Here is an 18,610-nt window from a genome sequence, read left to right as displayed (position 1 = left end):
TCATTGTCTAATTCCTTTAAGCACAGTGTCAGGCAATAGTAGATTCTCAACAACTATTTACTCAGCGGAATTATGAAAGAACAGCACACTGGAAACTTTGACGTTGGTGTTTTGTGTACCACATAAAATTCTAATCTACTAGTTCCCAAATTTTACCAGTTCCAAATGTTTGAGTTAAAAACTTAGAATACAGATGGTATAATCATTAAAAACGTTTCAAGTATCCAAAATTTCAAATTTTCAAAAACAAAATGTCTACAGTACTTGAAAAGTCTTCCCTAGCACATCAAAATCCCTTAATTAAAGGAAAAATAAGCAAAATAGCAAAACAAAACAAAAAACCAACATCAAAAAATTTTAATGCAATAATCAAAATGTCAAATATTTTTTAAGAAAAAGCATTCAGAACACTGAGTGTCCCTTCAGATTGAGAATTCATTTCATAATTAGAATTTGACCAATAATATTTTTTACTTGGATTATTACATTAGTCAATGTACCTGTTTTGTACTTCTTCCTTGGCATCATTTCTCTTGGGAGTCTTCTCCAATCTGCATATACAGAAGAAAAAAATATATAAAAATTACAGTTTCCTCTAGGAATTAGTGGCACTGGACATGACTAAGGGGACATGACAATTGCTTACTCAATGAAAATAAAATTTCTTAATATCTGACTGTACAGATTTAGCCTAGGTGATATGTTTTCTCCTATGAAGTTAAAAAGTTCATTAAAAAAACTTCGGGGGCGCCTAGTGGCTCATCTGGAAGAGCATGTGACTCTTGATTTCTGGGTTGTGAGCTCGAGCTCCACTTTGAGTATAAAAAGTATTTAAAAAAATAAACATTAAAAAAATTTTGAAATAGTGCTATAAAACTTCCACAATATTCTTTCAATAGTAATATAGTATTTATCTTATCAATTTTAAATATGTAAATTTTCATAACAATAAAAATAATGTTGAAAAATTTTCATGAATATGAAGAGTTAATCATGCCATACTGTTGAATAAGAAAAACTTTCTCAAATATTATGTACAGGGGCGCCTGTGTGGCTTGGTCAGTTGGGCCTCTGACTCTTGATTTTGGCTCAGGTCATGATCTTCATTCAGGTTCATGAGACTGAACCCCACATCGGACTCTGTGCTTACAACACAGAGACTGCCTGGGAATCTTTCCATCCCTCTCCCACCCCCTGTCTCAAAATTAATAAGTAAACACTTAAAATAAAATATTATGTATAGAATCCCATTAAAAAATAAACCTAATATATATAAATATTTTTACATATTTAATTTTTGTGCACAGAAAGCTTTATGTTGGGAACAAAATATTACAATAATTGTGAGTGTTAAGATTACAACTGCTCTTCTTATTTCTTATTTATTTATTATTTGACCATGCTGTATTTTGTAAGTTTTCTGTAGTTGATATGCATTTCTTATGTATAAGGAATTTTTTTCAAAAGTTAAAATATGTGACCACAATCCCAACGCATGCAAAATTAAACAATTCTAATAATTAACCCCAAACTTTATAATTAAAAATATAAACAGCCAAGGAAAAATAAATTTACTCTAATAAATAATTTTGCCTACATTAGGTAATTTCTCTAATTTGTCACTTTCTTTTAATTAAAAAAATTTTTTGACATTATTTATTATTGAGATAGAGAGACAAAGAGTGAACAGGGGAGGGACACAGAGAGAAGGAGACACAGAATCCAAAGCAGGCTCTAGCTCTGAGCTGTCAGCTCAGAGACTGACGCGGAGCTGAAACCCATGAACCGTGAGATCACGACCTGAGCTGAAGTCAGGCACTAACCCAACTGAGCCACCCAGATGCCCCTTTTAATTTCTTTAATGTTTACTTATTTTTGAGAGAGAGAGAAAGCGCGCACGTTTGCAGGTGAGCGCAAGCAGTGCAGGGGCAGAGAGAGACAGAGACAGAGGATACGAAGTCGGAGCTCTGCACTGACAGCAGAGAGCCTGATGTGGGGCTCAAACTCATGAACTGCAAGATCATGACCTGAGCTGAAGTCAGGTGCTTAACTGACAGAGCCACCTAGGTGCCCCACTTTCTTTTAATTTTTAAACATAGACTTAATCAGAAAAATGAAGCAACATAAAAATACTGCCTGTTAAACAAACAAACAGATAACAACCTCAGGGTATTTTGGAGAAATTTATTTCTCAAGCCATTTTACCTGAATTAATAAATTTTGCTTTGAATATATTTCTTCATAGATGATCATGAAAAAGTAGGTGCAGAGAATCATTTAAGAGATGAGTATTTATAATGTGGAAGATATGAGATCTGAGTAGGAGACAGGAGAGCGTTCCAGGAGAACCCACCCTTATCAGCGATTCACACCGAACAGACCACTATAACTTGTGCAAGCAATAATTCTGTAAATGTCATTTATGCTGTTACCTAAAGGCAGCTACCACAACACCAAGGACAGAGGTGTCAAAGCGAAGTGAGTTAAAATGAGAAGACCCAGGTCCTAGTAGTACTGTCCCAGTCACCCTGATAAGTCACTTAATTTTTATGGCAATTACTTTTTTGTCTGTAAAACAAATGAGCTGGATGAAATCTCTCCAGCCTCTTCCACTTTGCTCGTGTCCAAGGAAAATTTGTGAATGCTGAAAAAAACTCTCTTAGGCTTCTGTTGAAAAGCTGCTTAGCAAATAAAAATAGTTGATGTGTGCTTGAAAGAAATGGAAGTCCATGAGTGTGGCTTAAAATACCCTTTACCTGGACTTGTCTTCTCCTCAGAAGTTATGAAATCATTCACAAATATGGAAGTACTGTGGATTAAAATGGTGATTGTGGAAAATGTAATGGAAAGCCCAAATGCATCTAGCAAGTCCTGTTTTATAAAAAAGTATTTTAAGAACTTCAAAAACATTTCAACTCTTTTTTGTTACAGTATAAAAATCTTTTCATCCCCATTTTCAAAAGATATATATTAGTGATTAATTATAGAAAAAGAGCCACACTATTTTCCTAGAGTGAAAATTCCTATGGTAAAAATAGAAAATCTGCCCTTAAAAATACGGGGTAGGGAGATAAACTTTAAGAATCATTTAAACATTTTCAGTCTTATAATTACCTGGTATCCACTCCTCTTTGTATACCTTCATATATCTTTTACTGTATCTTTCAATATCTAGAAAAAAAGAAAAAGTGTTCATTAGAAAACTCCAGAATAAGCTTGAATTTAAGCAATTCCTTTAAAATAACTGAAAATATCAGGTAACATCTTTTATTTCACACAGTTTCCTATATTTGTACCTAATGTGTTCCTGAACACTTACTGAAAAGTTCAATAAGCATCACATGTTTAAGGAAGTGGCAAGAAGCAGCTGGGTATGAATGGTTGGGGAGAGCAGAGACCTAAACCCTAATCATGTTTTTTTACAATCAGACAACCTGACTCATTTCTGAAAATAGTCACAAAAGCCAAAGCCAGGTCAGAAAGCCACTTACATACCAGGGAAGACAATCACTGGTGTCTTCTATTTCCTTCTTGTGACACTGGCCTCCAGATCCCAGTCCTTAAATTTTGTGTAACTGGGATGTATTAACTACCTAAGTGGAGGTGAAGGGCTGTTTGCTCACCTCTAGTGCTTGATCCATACATTAATACACAGTTAGGCTTCTCAGTGAGCTACTTTTCACAACCCGCTTGGAAGGTGAACGAGGAAAAGGGTAGGAGTAGATAAGGTAGGACTTAAGCAAGCCACAAGCCTTCCATGTCAACTGCTGACAACTCTGCGGGGACCTCCTGGGCTTGCCCCAAAGGGGAATCCACAGCCGCGGCTCTTGTTTCTGCTTTGCCCACTATGCTGAAAGAAACTCCCTCAATGAGGGTCCAAACCCTTTCCAAGCAACAAAGACTGGCAAGTGACACTATCATGCCATAGCTTGAAACCATGGTTGGTTCATCACAAAACGTGGTTTTAGAGCCATGAAAGAGGGAGGTTAATACAAAAGATGAAAACATAAAAAGCAAGGCCCAAATAGGTACCAACTTTTCTTCCACGTTAAGAAAATGATCCCAAATAATAGCAAGACCATAAATAGTAGATCAGAGAGACCAATAGACCAAGCTTTTCTAGGTATTTAACTGTTCTGACTTCAAGCTTGCTCTCAAACTTTTCATTTGTAAAGAGAAGTCAGCACAAATTCCCAGCATTTGCATTTAATAATTTTCTCCACAACAGATTGCATATTTTAGAAAAATTTAACTTTTAGTAGTAAACTTCTAGAAGAGTGACAATTGAAAACCAACTACTGAAAAACAGTTAAAAAGAAGCAAAGGATTTGAACTGACATTTCTCCAAACAAGATATGCAAGGGAAGAAAGCACATGGTAAGATGTTCAACATCATCGGTTATTTTGGAAATTCAAATCAAAACTGCAATGTCATAGCACTTTATACCCAGTAGGATGGCAACAACCAAAAAGGCAGTGACAAGTGCTGGCCAGAATGTTGAGAAACTAAGTCCTCAGATACTGCTGGTGATGTAAAATGGTGCAAGAACTTTGGAAAATAGTTTGGCAGTTCCTCAAAATGTTAAATTCAGAATTATCATATGGTCCTAGATATATACCCAATAGAAACAACATATGTCCACTCAGAAACATATACATGAATGTTCAAAGCAGAATTACTCATGATAGCTCTAAAGTGGAACTGACCCACATGTCCATCAACTGGTGACTGGGTAAAAAAATGTGGTATGTACAACCAGTGGTGTATTATTCAGCCAGAAAAAGAAATGAAGATAGCTGTGCCATGGGTGAACCATGAGAACACTATGCTAAGTTAAAGAAGGTAGTCACAAAAGTCTGCCTTTATGATTTTATGATTCCATTTCTTTTAAAGATGTTATCTTTAAGTAATCTCTACACCCAATATGGAGCTTGAATTTACAGTCCGAATATCAAGAGTTGCATGCTCCACCAACTGAGCCAACCAGGGGTCCTCATGATTCTATTTATATGAAATGTCCAGAACAGACAAAACACTACAGAGCAGATTGGCAGCTGCCATGGCTAGAGACGGGAGAAAAGGAGCCTATACTAATGGGTATAGGGTTTCTTTTCAGAATGACAAAAATGTTCTAAAAATTAAACAGTAGTGTTGATCATACAATTCTGTAACTACATTAAAAGCCACTGAATTGTATACTTTAAGAAGTATATTTTTATATATGTGAATTTTATCTCAATAAAACTGCTATTTAAAAAGAAAGAAAGTTATTAGAAATTTTAAAAAGAACTTAAGTACAGTAAACACATTTATGTTCCATTATTTTCCTGGTTTTGAAGGCATATTCTTTTTTCTTAGAGGGTGTGTGAGCAGGGGAGAAGGGCAGTGGGGGAGAGAGAGAATCTTTTTTCTTTTCAAGTTTATTTATTTTGAGAGCGAGGGAGCTAGCAGGGGAGTGACAGAGAGGGAGGGAGAGAGAAAGTCCCAAGCAGGATCTGCACTGTCAGCAGAGCCTGATGTGGGAGTCGATCTTGCAAAGGGTGAGATCATGACCTGAATTAAAATCAAGAATAGGTTGCTTAACCAACTGAGCTACCTGCTGTGCTCCAAAAGAGAGAATCTTAAGTAGACTGCATACTCTGCATAGATCCTGATGCAGGGCTCAATACTATGACCCTGGGGTCATGACCTCAGCTAAAATCAAGAGTCAGAAGCTCAACCGAGTCATTCAGGTGCCCCCGCAAGTCTTTTGAATGCAGTTAACTGTGCATCAACTGCACATTCTAGGAATGCATGTACAGGTTTCATATACAAGCTTTGAACACATGAATTTCATATATCCTGATTCCAGATTTTGAATACATTTTATTAATTAGTTCTAATTTCTTGCTTCTGGTTCTTCTCACATTTGCACCATCCAAATGATTCTAGATTAGAAATACATTGCTGAAAAAAAAAGCTTTGATGGCTCACATTTGTGTTGAAGTGAGGATGGCCCAGCCATCTTCTTTGGTCTATAATTGTAAAACATTTTCATTATTAAATTTATAATTACCAATTAACATGATCAATCTAACAATTTGTTTCATTCCTATACAACCTATTTCCCCTCGATCACTTTGTCTTTGCTTTCAGCATGTGTCCAGTCACAAACTACACCAAATAACTTACGGTACATGAATATAAAAAAAGAAAAATATTGTCACATGTCATTTTAACAGAAGGATGTTCCAGGTTCTTATCACAAAATAGTACATAATGAGGTGCTTTTCAAGGAGAATACCATCTGTCCCTTTATTCTTAGAGATCTATTGTTTACCCATTGATTCCCGAGTTTGAGAAGATTCATCTAGAATGTTGTCAGCTGACAACTCAGTCTAAGATTTTACTTATACGATTTCACAATCATTGTTAGCGCCCAAGGAGCTGCTGCCTGTACATTCATCTTCTGATCTGTCTAGCGATCGTGTCACATCTTCCCCTGCCACTTTGCTTCATAAAGGAACAATTCTCAATTCTCAATTGCATTCTACGAAAACTAAAACAAAAACAAAACAACCACAAAGAAAAGAGTCTCTCTAGACTTCTTTTTATATCTTTTTAAACATTGCTATAATACTTTATGAATATCACTATAATACTTGTTGTACACTACAATACAATAGAAACACAGAAGGATAATGTGACTTATTTCAATGCTGTACCATCCTCCTGTGCAACATCATCATTCTTCCATTTTGTTTTTGATGTTTTAGTCTCCTTTTCCCAGGGTGGTGGGGATAACTGATGAGTAATGATGAAATAGTATCTGTGCTGATGAAACAGCAAAATGTTTAAGGATGAAGGAAAAGTGAAATCACTCAGATTCCAAAATGTATTTAAATTCGTAAAAGGGTCCAATGAGCTGATATGGTAATGCTCAGATAAAATGAGTTTTTTTAAAAAAATAAATCACCTTTGTTTTTTAGAAGATCTCTATTAAAGAATAAAAGTTATGGGGGTGCCTGGGTGGATCAGTTGGTTAAGTGACCAGCTCTTGATTTCGGCTCAGGTCATGATCTCATGGTTTGTGGGTTCGAGCCCTGCATTGCACTTCACACAGAGCATGAATCCTGCTTGGTATTCTCTCTCTCTCTGCCCCACCCCACTCATGCTCTCTTGCTCATTCTCAAAATAAACTAAAAAGAAATTAAAGTTATGAATACCACTGTTCAAAAATAAACTCAGGCAATGCCTGAGTGGCTCAGTTGGTCAAGCATCTGGATTTTGATTCAGGTCATGATCTTGTAGAGCCTTGATCCACATCAGGCTCTGCACTAGCAGTATAAAGCCTGCTTGGGATTCTCTCTCTGCCTCTCCCTGGTCATGCTCTTCCTCTCTCTCAAAATAAATAAATAAACATTAAAAAAAATGAAAAATCAAAATAGGGTCTCATGGACCCTGATGGCACATTGACAGTTAATAAAAACCAAACTCCATTTATTCAACAGCAGATCTTATGGCCATATTGCAGGTAAATGTATGATTTCCATTAAGCTTTTGAAGGTCTAAAAATGACTTACAGAAGAATCACCACTGTCACTCCTGTTTCTACCTCAGAGGACCCCAGTTATGCAGGAACCTGAGCTGGGGGCCATTGGGTCAGATGCTCTCAATATACCCTGGCAGCTACAATTCATTAAAATAATAATATTCATTGGTGCTTTTCTTTTATTACAAAAATAAGAACTTTCATTGTAAAGAGAATACCAATCATTTCTATATTTTGCCTGAAAGCATTATCAACAAATTGTGACGCCTTCACAACAAGAAATATTTTTGTTCTGTGTCCTCAGTTCTTTGTGATCTCAATGCCTGTGCCACTAGCCGCAAGGTTGATTGTCAGGAAACCTTGAGATCTCCTACCCTCATTTAGCTTTTTACATTAAATCCTAAGTCCCTCTTTCTTAAAGCATATAGGTGGTCAGTGATGGGAAAAGGCTGGTAGAAATACAGTGACTGAACACTATCCAGAATACAGCTTCCTCTGACTGGTGCATACTGCTGTTCAGTCTGGCCAATTCTTTCTCATCTATGGTGTGCAGAGTACATAAACATTATGTGTGTATATATATGCATACATGTGTGTATATATTATATTAACCTATATTCATACATATGTATGTGTAGATTTTTAAAACATTTTTGGGGCTCCTGGGTGGCTCAGTTGGTTCAGGTTCAGCTCAGGTTCAATCTCACGGTTCATGAGTTTGAGCCCCGCACTGGGCTCTGTGCTGACAGCTAGCTCAGAGCCTGGGCCTCCTTCAGATTCTGTGTCTCCCGCTCTCTCTGCCCCTCCCCCACTCATGCTCTGTTTCTCTCTGTCTCAATAATAAATAGAAAACATTTTGAAAAATTAAAAATTTCCAACCGTAGTTTTTAAAAAGAAAGGTAAACAGAAGACTTTGAAGGAGAACATACTTGTATCAATTGGGAAAATTCTATGCAAGTGTTTTTTTCCCAGAAAGAAACAGAAACAAAGATTCCTTGTATTCTTAAATATGTTCTGCAGTCATCAAAGATAAAGAGCCTCTTAATTCAGGTACAAGCCAACCACTCCCAGAAACCAGCAATGAAATTATGTTCCTAATGTTCCTGTTTAAAAAACTCCCATATATGTTTTAATGATATGATATACTTGCAAATTAGATCTCTGCTTTAATAATGACCACATTTAGTTAAGCCTGTTCCAGACTCTAGAGAAAACACTAAGTTTAAGAAGATTAAAGTATACCCTACACTATTATTTTTCCTAATAAGAAAGTTTATTAGTTCATTTAATCTTTTTAAAAATCTTCAAAATGAGAGCTTCAAGTTCATTTTTGAACTCAAATAGATTATAGCATGTCACATAACCATGAGAATAAAAAAAATCAGTACTTTTGAGATAAAAATACACCTTTTTAAACCATTATATAAACTTCAAGCAGCTATGCTTGAAAAATTAAATGAACCTGTCTAAAATGCTTCTTAGAATTATAAGCACATGTAATATTACTATATAAGACTTTCTTTTTGACTCTTAGCCAGTTCTAAGTCTTTTAGAGAGAGAAAATGGAATGCATTTTTAATACTAATGGAATGAGATGATACTATATGAATTTCTCATGCTTTAATGATGTTGTTTTGGGAACTCAAGGGTGATATTGATCTCTCTAATTTTAACATTCAAGGGCAGAAACTGAAAATCAATACAGATCTACTGTGCTAAATAACTACTTAGGAATGGGTTCTCTTCCTCTGAAACCACTTCCCTCTCCCTCTCTGAGACTTTCAAGCTTTCTCCAATGGTAATTTCTTCTCTCTGTCCTTGGAGTACACACTTTATGTTTTCTATTACATCTGATGTACAAATCATAAGCCAAAAATATATTTAAGGCTCCTAAAAGTTTTAACCAAAATATTAAATGATCCTATTTAATTTTAAACATATTTTAAATTTAATATTAAATATAAAAGATTTATGTATAAGGATAGTAATCATTGCATTATATACATATGTGAGCAAATACTAGAAACCACTTTAAATCTGACAGCAGAGAACTACTTAATAATGTTGTATGCAGATCACAGAATACCACATGGTGATTAAAAACTTTTCTCCCAAGAATACTGAGGATATGTGAAAATGCTAATAATATGCTATTGGGTAAAAAAGGAATACAGAAAGAATATGAATCCAATTTTATAAAAAGCATACACATACAAAAGAAAAAATCTAGAATGTATAATAAAATATTAATAGACCTCTAGCCATAGCATTAGAGGTGATTTTTACTTTTTAATTTTTCTGTTTAATGTTTTTTGCAATTTTCACCAAACATATGAAATTTCCATTAAAAGGTAATTTTAAAAATAAAATATCAAACAGTTTAAAGTACATTTTCCATTACATCAGTATAAGTATACTCTTTTAAGATAGTTGATAATTTCTGGTTTAACTAAATCAATCAGCACTAAATGACCCCATGTCTTATATAGAAACATTGTCTCGGGGCGCCTGGGTGGCTCAGTTGGTTAAGCGTCCAACTTCAGCTCAGGTCATGATCTCATGGTTTGTGAGTTCGAGCCCCACATTGGACTCTGCACTGACAGTGCAGAGCCTGCTTGGGATTCTCTCTCTCTCTCTCTCTCTCTCTCTCTCTCTTTCTCTGCCTCTCCACTATTCACTCTCTCTCAGAGTAAAGTAAATAAAACTTAGAAAAAAAATTTCAGAAACACTGTCTCATCTGTAAACATTCAACCGTGGAATTAAAGGGTTCAAACCCACCTGGTTTTTCTTCAGGCGTTTCTAAATAATACGGCATTCTTTTCATAGTTTCTCTCAACTCCTGTTTCAAGGCCAGCATGTATTCCTCGCCCTCTCCTGCTTTAAGTGGCACAGGTTTATAATCTGTATCCTGTTTAACAGAAAATGTGTTTTTTTTAAATAAAATAAGTTTCTTAATGTCCTTTTTGTCTATTATCTGGAAAATTTCATTTTTATTGAAAAACTACATTTTACAGGTACTAAGTTTCACCATCAATTGAAAAGATGTTGAGCTTTTGTACTCTATTTAACCTGTTAGCCTATTTCCTTCTTTGCTCTCATTTTAGAGGGTAGGAAAGATTGTTAATTTTCCTACTGAAAACACACCAACAAATATTTTGTTATACAGTCTGTTGCCTGTGATTACATGTTTTAGAACTCAAGGCACCCAACGGAGAGTAACTGCTTTAGTACTCCTAGTAACCTCAGTTAGTAGTGGTGGTTTCGGTGGGAGCGATAACATTAAAAAAATAAATAAAAGTATCAGTTATCATTTACAAGTGGTTGCTCTGCCCAGGATGTTCTCACCACTCAACATCCATGATCCCATTTAAAGTATCATCAGTACCTCCCCTTTCACAGTCAACAGAGAAGTGAACAATCTATAAGCTCAGGACCATGTAAATGACAAAGGAGGAGTCTGGATCTACGTCTTCAATTTGTAAAATTATACACATGCACTATATGTATATTCATGAAATACATATAGTTATTAAAAAGTGGGGTCTCAGGGTATGCAGTAGAACGCATTTCTAAAAGAAAAAGACATTTCTGTTATCACAGCTAAGTACAGGGTACATTTTCAAAATTTCACTCTGAATTTATTCATTCATTCTATAGCTATTTATTGGGTGCTTACTATAAGTTAGGCATGGTTAGAGAACAAAAGGTAACACGATGAAATGGTCAAACTTCCGTCCTTTATGGAACTTACATACTAAGGGAGAAAAATACAAAAAAAAAAGTAAACAATGAGGAAATAAATACACAATTTGAAGTAGTGATAAGCAGGATGAAAAATAAATGAGGCTGGATAGAGCAAAGTGTGAGTGACAGAATACATGGAGGTTGGAGGTAGTGTAAGCACACAGGACCTCTCAAGAAGTCACGTTTGAGTACCGTTCCAGATAAAATTAGGAAGTCATCATGCAAAGACTTGGGAAAAGATGGCTCCAGCCAGGAAAACCGGCAGCGGAAAACGCCTGACAGAAGAAGGAGGCCATGATGGCTAGGGAGAGAGAAGGACAGTGATAGGAGGAGTCAGAGAGACATCAGCGCGGCCATAATATACACAGCCAGTTTGCCAGCAGCAAGGAATTTCAATTTTATTCCAAGTATAAAACAGCACAATATGTACTAATATTCCCAGTGTTTAGAAGTAACCTCACACAAGAAGAGCTTGTTTTAAAGGAAATCAATGTATAAAGTGACTGACATAATGCCTATACATGAGATATTTATTGTTGTTTCAGGCTATACTAAGTATCAGAAAGGCAAAATAGCAAGAGCAAAAAGTAGAGACTCCCTGTGTAAGACATCTAGATACATTTGTCCAGCATCCTCTACTTAACACAAATCTTTCAACAAAAGACTTTTCTCTTTTGAAATAGGAGAGAGATTGGGGGATTGAAGGGGATCTTGTCACTTACGAGTTTTTCATTTTTTATATTACAGCACATACACATCTGGAAAGGTAAACTCATGTTTTAAACATAAAGTGAAAGCATTAAACGTTATGCCAATTAGGTTTATAGCATACTCATTAAATTTAAAAGCAACACTAAATGTAGCAGGAACAGTTAGATTTTGAAAAATAGCAACAAAACTCAAATTGACTTTAATAAAATAGAGAAATAAGCAAAAACCAAAAACAGCTGAGTGGGGAATAAAAGACCATATGGTACACTAGGGACCAAAATCAAATTTTGTAGATACAAGATGAGAAGAGAATCATTAAGTGAAAGTCTAACAGAGGGAGGACCATTGGGGAGCACTATAAAATCTAACTTTTAAAAAATATTAATTTGAGGAGCTGGGAGGTCATAACCTCACAGTCCGTGGGAATGAGCCCCACGTTGCACTCTGTGCTAGCAGCACAGAACCTGCTTTTTCTCGCTCTCTCTGCCCCACCCCTGCTTGCCTGCATTCTCTCTTTCTCTGCCAAAATAAAAAATAAACATTAAAAAAATTTTAAGAACCCAACATATTATTCTGATATAGGAATACATCAAAAACAGCAATAGAAGAGGTAGGAAATGAAAAAAATTCTTCCTTAGTACATGTTGTACTGAGTACATTTATGGAAAGGTGTATGTAGTTTTTGTGTTTCTAGAAAGCAGTGTAAAAATTAGAAGAGGTTCAGGGAAGAACAGTGGCAGTGAAGCACACTCTCTTCTACTTCCTTACACTTATAAGGTATTATAATGATATTATATACTCAGTCCTACATAGAATTTTAATTTTCTTTGAAAGATGAAAACACCAGCCGTGAGAAATAGGCTGTTAATGTACTTACAGGAAATAGTGGGGGTGGTTTCAGTACTACATCGGGGAGCTTTTCACCTCTGCCAAATCCAACTGCCTCAATGTTGAAGGTGTAAGCTGCACGTCCACGTCCTTTATTCCCAGCCATCAGAACTAGTTTTACCAGAAAAGTGGGCAAATTCTGGAAGACATCACATAAAAAAAGGAAATCAACATTTTAAAGCAGAATATAAAACTCCGCCCCTGAAGTAGTGTGGCTAATTGAAAGCAAACCTTGTAAAGAAATAAATACACAATAAACTGCTTTCTGAACTCCTCACACCTAGTCATGTCTGACAGGTGAAAGGACGATGGCCTCAAATACCTCTCCCAGGCCCTGGGTGAATGGCTGCCCGGACTACTGCACACAGCTGATACAATTCTCTGCGCCCACCCTGCCCCCCTCTCTGTGATTTGGCATCAAGATCTCAGACATATCTAAAAAGTGTGGACAAGGTAAGGTCTGGCTGATGAAGACAGACCACCTTGCTTTTTCATTCAACTTGAAGACTACCACTAATCATATACACCTTAGATTTTAAGTGATAGAAAAATATCTGAGATACTTAAAGGTAAGACAAGCCTGTACTCTTTTCAACTTTGGCAACAGTAGAGATGTCACATACTCAAATTCTCTACTGAACTTCTGAATTGTCTGAAACAGGATTATACTACCATGTGAGGACTGAGCTGGCACCATATTGACAGGGATCCCAATAGCAAGGCTCCGTCACTACAAGACTGTGTTTGACTGTCGTAATAATTATGACACACATCCTCTAAACCTCTTTTCCCACTGATAATACTGAGTATCATTCAATCCTGCAAGCCCCAGAAAACATACCACTTAACACTTCCCCTTCCTTTCTTTCCCTATCATTAGTTTTTGAAAAACTGAGGTCATTTCCTATATAATGCTTCTCTAAATTACCTAAGAATCTTGTTAAAATGCGGATTCTGATTCAGGTCCCCAAGAACCTGCATTTCTAACAAGCTTTCTGGGATTATCAATGCTGCTGGGGTGCGGGCCACTGTTTGAAAGTAGCAAGGTTGTAACATTCTCCATTTCTGAATACATGAAATGTGGTGTAACACATTCCTTTTCCCTGCATTTTCTAAATAGGTGGACTAGAGGCTTACTCAAATTTGAGTTTAATTCTTTGCAAGGACACTTAAAAAGAGATGCTCTTTTTTTCCTATTGCATCATATCAGGATGCAAACAAAACCAATCTTTCTCTCCCTTTCTCTCCCTCTTTCTCTCTCCCTCTCTCACTCAGTCATGCTCTCTGGTCAGTGGGTTCAGGTTCTAAGAGTTTGTTTCGTGTAGTATACTGTTCCCCACCAGTTTCCACCTGATGACGTCAGTAGCCATTAATCGTAGCCCAGATTCATTACTCCATTATGGACTGTAATTTCATTCTTTCTGTATCTACTAATTGGAATTCTATCAGGAATCAATTCCCTCATTCAGTATTTAGTTACAATGAAGCACAAGTTGTAGAGGAAAGGTACGTATCCTAATAATCCAGCTCATTCCATCTGTCCACACTAAAAGAGAGGGAGGATATCTAAATGGATGGGTTTTAATTGCTGAGTCACTCAAGCATATGCTGAGCCTGCAGGAAGCAGGTCTTCTAAGTATGAAAACTGCTGAGCAGAAAAACAGACTTTCACTCTAAGAAATGAATTGTGGGAGCCTTGTAGGCACGGTCAAAACCACTGGGCTTAACTCCAATCTGGCATTTGCCCATAAATAAAGATTAAGAACAATTTCGGGTAACATTTCCCAAACTTGCCTGATCCCGAGAATTACCTGGAGAACTTGTTACATATATCGAGTCCCAAGCAATCTTCAAGTATTCAAACCAACACCAGAATCTCTGGAGGAGGTTCTGAGAAACAATTGGGAAAACTCACCCTGAAAAGAGAGTATATCAGCTACCACTGTTTGATGGAGTATCCCTTGAGAAATACCAAACTCTGGAGCCTCTAAACTTCCAGATTTATCAAGCCGTTGGTAGATACACCTTTAGGTATCATTATAAATGGGTGTCATCGGTATAAGTTGGTGTCATTAATGAATGGATTACCCTTGGAGAAAAATCAATCCTATCTCTTGAGACACCCTCAATGATTACCTGGAATTCTGGCCTACAATTCCATCTCATTTTAGTTTGGCTATTATGAGTCAGTTCTCTCATACTAGAGAAGCTGCCAAATTCATTTTCTTCTCTTGCAGGACTAAGAGGTACTTCATGGACTCCAGGCAATTGTCTCATAGGGAAAATGGCTCACAAGTGAGGCTGAAGCATCAGTCTTTTGTGTCCTCTGAGTCAATCACTGCCTGTTCTTCCTTCAACCTCCCAAACTTCTTGAATTTTCTATAAGCAGCTTTCCCCATTTCCTTATTACCCCAATCTTCTTCTACTTCATGTAGGGTAATTTCATTGAGTCATTCATTCAACCAATACTGAGTATTCCAGGCACTGTGGCAGGACCAGGAGAGCATTGAATAGAACCATGTCCCTGTTCTAAGGGCTCGTGTTTTAGTGGATGAATGAACAGAAACGTGTAAGCAAATAAGTGTGCAACATAATAGTATGTATTCTTGCTGTGGGTTGAACTGTGTCCCTCTCCTAACCCCTCAGTACCTATGAATGTGATGACCTTCCTTATTTGGAAATAAAATCTTTGCTGCAGATGTAATCAAATTAAGATGAGCTCATAGTGAATTAAGGTGAGCCCTCTTCCAATGATAGGTGTCCTTCTAAGAGGGAAATCTGGACAGAGACACACAAAGAGGGAAAACACCATGTGAAGATGGAGGCAGAGATTGGGATGCCGCAGTTGCAAGCCAGGAATGCCAACCAGGGCTAGGAAGCACTGCGAGCTAGAAGACTTGGAACAAATTCTCCCTCAGAGCCTCCGGAAAGAACGAACCCAGCCCATACCTTGATTTCACCTTGACTTCAGTCTTTGGGCCTCCAGAACCATGAGAGAATAAATTTCAGTTGTTTGAAGACACCCAATTTGTGGTAAAATGTTATAGAAAGCAGTCCTAGAAAATCATCAACACAGCTCTGAAAAAAAATCACGATAAGGGGACAGAGAATAATAAAGGGGTATGTTAGTGCTTTCACACAAGGAAGGTCTTTCTGTGGAGGATAAATCCGGGCAGCATGCTGGAGAAGGACTGGAAGCTACAGATGAAGGGATGGGGTAGAGATGGCTGCAGAGAGAAGGAGGACAAAGTGCGGAGAGAGAAGTCACTCTGGGAGTGTGTGAGGAAGGAAAAGCCCATGTCCTTGGTGAGAAGCAAGGAGTAAGGAGAGACGGGTCAGGGCCAGACCTTGTGGAGTCCTGTGTGAGTTGTGGTAAAGGGTCTGGCTTTTTACCTCACTTGTGATGGGAACTACATTCACAAAGATGCTGAAATGCAAAGGTCCCAGTGGCTCCCAATGGCAAAATCCACTGGCATTTTGGCCTCGCGCATGTCTTAGACTTCCAAAGTACATGATTTGCGAGGAGGAGCCAAGATGGCGGAGAGGAAAGGAGCTCTGTAAACTTCGTCTGCCCCATCTATCGAACTGAGAAGGACATTACTCTCATCTGCAAGAGCGGAAGGAGAAAATACGGACTCCAGAGAGAAGACAACCTCAAAGATACCTGAGTGAGTGAGTGCGAACTGGGGAGATTGGAAAATGGGCCAGCCCGAGATGGGCAGGGGAGGTGAGAGCCCCAGCCCAACGCAGGGCAAGCGCGCGGAGCCCCTGAGAGACAAAGGGAAGAGACAGAGAGACTGAACACGCTCATAGTACTGTCTCTGGGGAAGAAGTAAAGAATGCTTAACCGCGCTTGGAGAGAGAAGCTCACTCCATAGATAACTGCTGGGTAGCCCAAATCCTAAACCCAGGTGGCACAAGGGAAAGAACAGCTTCGAGCCCTCCACCATCTTGGCGGGGAGTCAGCAGCAGTGGCAGTGTCAGTGTCAGGGGCGCTCACTTCGACCTCAGCTGCGGGAGTGGGAGCACGCACCTCATTTCCACGGTGCATCTCGCTCCCAGCATTGGCCACGTGAATCCTGAATCCCGGGTGCCAACAGGGATAAAATAGCCCCCACCTCTGCGCGATCCCGGCATGGAGTTGGCGGCAGTAGAGGCCTGGGCGTGCACCCAGGCTGCATGAGCTCCCAGCTCATTTCCAGCAGCTCCCAGTGCTTCCGGCAACAGCTGCGCACTCTTTCCTCCCCCAACACTAACTCGATCCCAGCTGGGGGTTGAGTCTGTGACAGTACGTACGCACTTCACCTCCTTCTGCTCATTTCGCCTCAGGCAGGGGCAGCCTAAATCCCTGCCTGAGCCAAGACAAACTGATTCCTCTCCCTAAGAAGCCAGCCACCAAAGCAAATACATCTCATCTGTGGTAGCATAAAAGTGCATGGACTGGAACTTTGAACCCAGGCGGGCCTGGAAACTACAACTCGGCTCAACCACGGTGGCACAAGGAGATCGGATTCATTAGGGTGGCCTACAGTGCATAGTTAAGCAGAGCTTGGCGTGCCGCCTATGTAATCTCTGCAGACACCAAGGTGGAGCCTCTGAGAGCAGACTCCAACGCCTACCACACCAAACCACGCCTATTCATGAGGGGGAGCTGCTGGGGTTTTTATGTTTATTTTTTTAATAATTTTTTTTCTTTTTCTTTTTCCTTCATTTTTTTCTTTTCCTCTTTTTCTGTACATATTTTTTACTATTATTACTTTTTTTTACTTAAATTTAAAAAATTTTTACTCCTTATTTTGCTTTCTCCTTTCTCCCATTTTTTTTCCTTCTTGCAATCCAGATATATTCTCCTATATCTCATCCCTACCTCTCCCCTCAACTGGTCATACACTTTTAGACTGTCCACTGTCCTTTGTTGTCTCTGACCCCCCTTTCCTTTTTTTTTCCTTTTCTTCTTCTCTTCTTTTTGTCTCTTTCCCCTCCATTTTCTTTCTTTTCTTTCCCCCTTCTAAGGTGTTTGTTTCTTTGATTTGTCTGTGTGTTTGTGTGCTTCTGTTCCCTCTGTGTTTGTCTGTCTGTCTTCCTTCTTAGGGCTACACCAAGAAACAAGCCAAAGTGTGCATGATGGAGAGTCCCAAATATTGCTGAGTAGAGAAGTAAAATATTCAAAGGCACAACAAGAGAAACTGAGAGACACCATTAAAAGAATATTTCCTGAAACAACAGGCCATGGACAATCAATAAGTTTCCTTTAACAGAGAAATATTAACAGGTGCACAGTGCACAACAAGCTTTCTAAAGGTGAAAAGAGACAGAAAACTAGCAAAAATGAACTCTCCCCTGATGAACCTCCAAGAGGAAGTCACAGCCACAGAACTACTCAAGGCAGATCTAGACAACATACCGGATCAAGAATTTAAAAAAACTTGTCATAAAATTAATCGCTGGGGTTGAGAAAAGCATCAAAGAATCAACTGAGACAATGACTAGGCACTTTGAAAATAGGTGTGATGAGTTAAAAAAGGCTATAGATGAGGTGAATAACAAACTGGAGGCAGCCACCTCAAGGATTGATGAGGCAGAGAGAAGAATCAGTGAATTAGAAGATATAGTTATAGCAAAAGAGGAAGATGAAAAAAAGAGAGAGAAATTAATCCAGGAGCAGGAAAGGAGAATTCGAGACCTGAGTGATACAATCAAGTGGAACAACATCTGTATCATAGGAATTCCTGAAG

At 38.1% G+C, this 18,610-nt stretch overlaps 1 protein-coding gene across 4 annotated transcripts in view; it reads right to left on the bottom strand.

The window, feature by feature from the left end:
• POLR3G (RNA polymerase III subunit G) overlaps positions 1-18,610 on the bottom strand; it is a 46,039-nt gene that overhangs the window by 20,685 nt on the left and 6,744 nt on the right. For 2 of the 4 annotated variants that reach the window (XM_029942592.1, XM_029942595.1), the window contains exons 2-6: positions 15,825-15,953; positions 12,865-13,014; positions 10,311-10,440; positions 3,115-3,171; positions 501-551 (exon numbers count right to left, since the gene is read on the bottom strand). In XM_029942592.1, coding sequence (XP_029798452.1) covers positions 501-551; positions 3,115-3,171; positions 10,311-10,440; positions 12,865-12,981 — 355 coding nt within the window. In that variant the 5' untranslated portion in view covers positions 12,982-13,014; positions 15,825-15,953. Of the gene's footprint in view, positions 1-500; positions 552-3,114; positions 3,172-10,310; positions 10,441-12,864; positions 13,015-15,824; positions 15,954-16,908; positions 16,923-18,610 lie in introns of those variants that run through there. The other 2 variants (XM_029942593.1, XM_029942594.1) reach the window with 2 other exon arrangements.

This window comes from Suricata suricatta, chromosome 6, assembly GCF_006229205.1.
Source record: "Suricata suricatta isolate VVHF042 chromosome 6, meerkat_22Aug2017_6uvM2_HiC, whole genome shotgun sequence".
Taxonomy (NCBI): domain Eukaryota; kingdom Metazoa; phylum Chordata; class Mammalia; order Carnivora; family Herpestidae; genus Suricata; species Suricata suricatta.
Note: the sequence above shows the minus strand (reverse complement) of the source record. Positions and strands in the feature narration are given on the sequence as shown.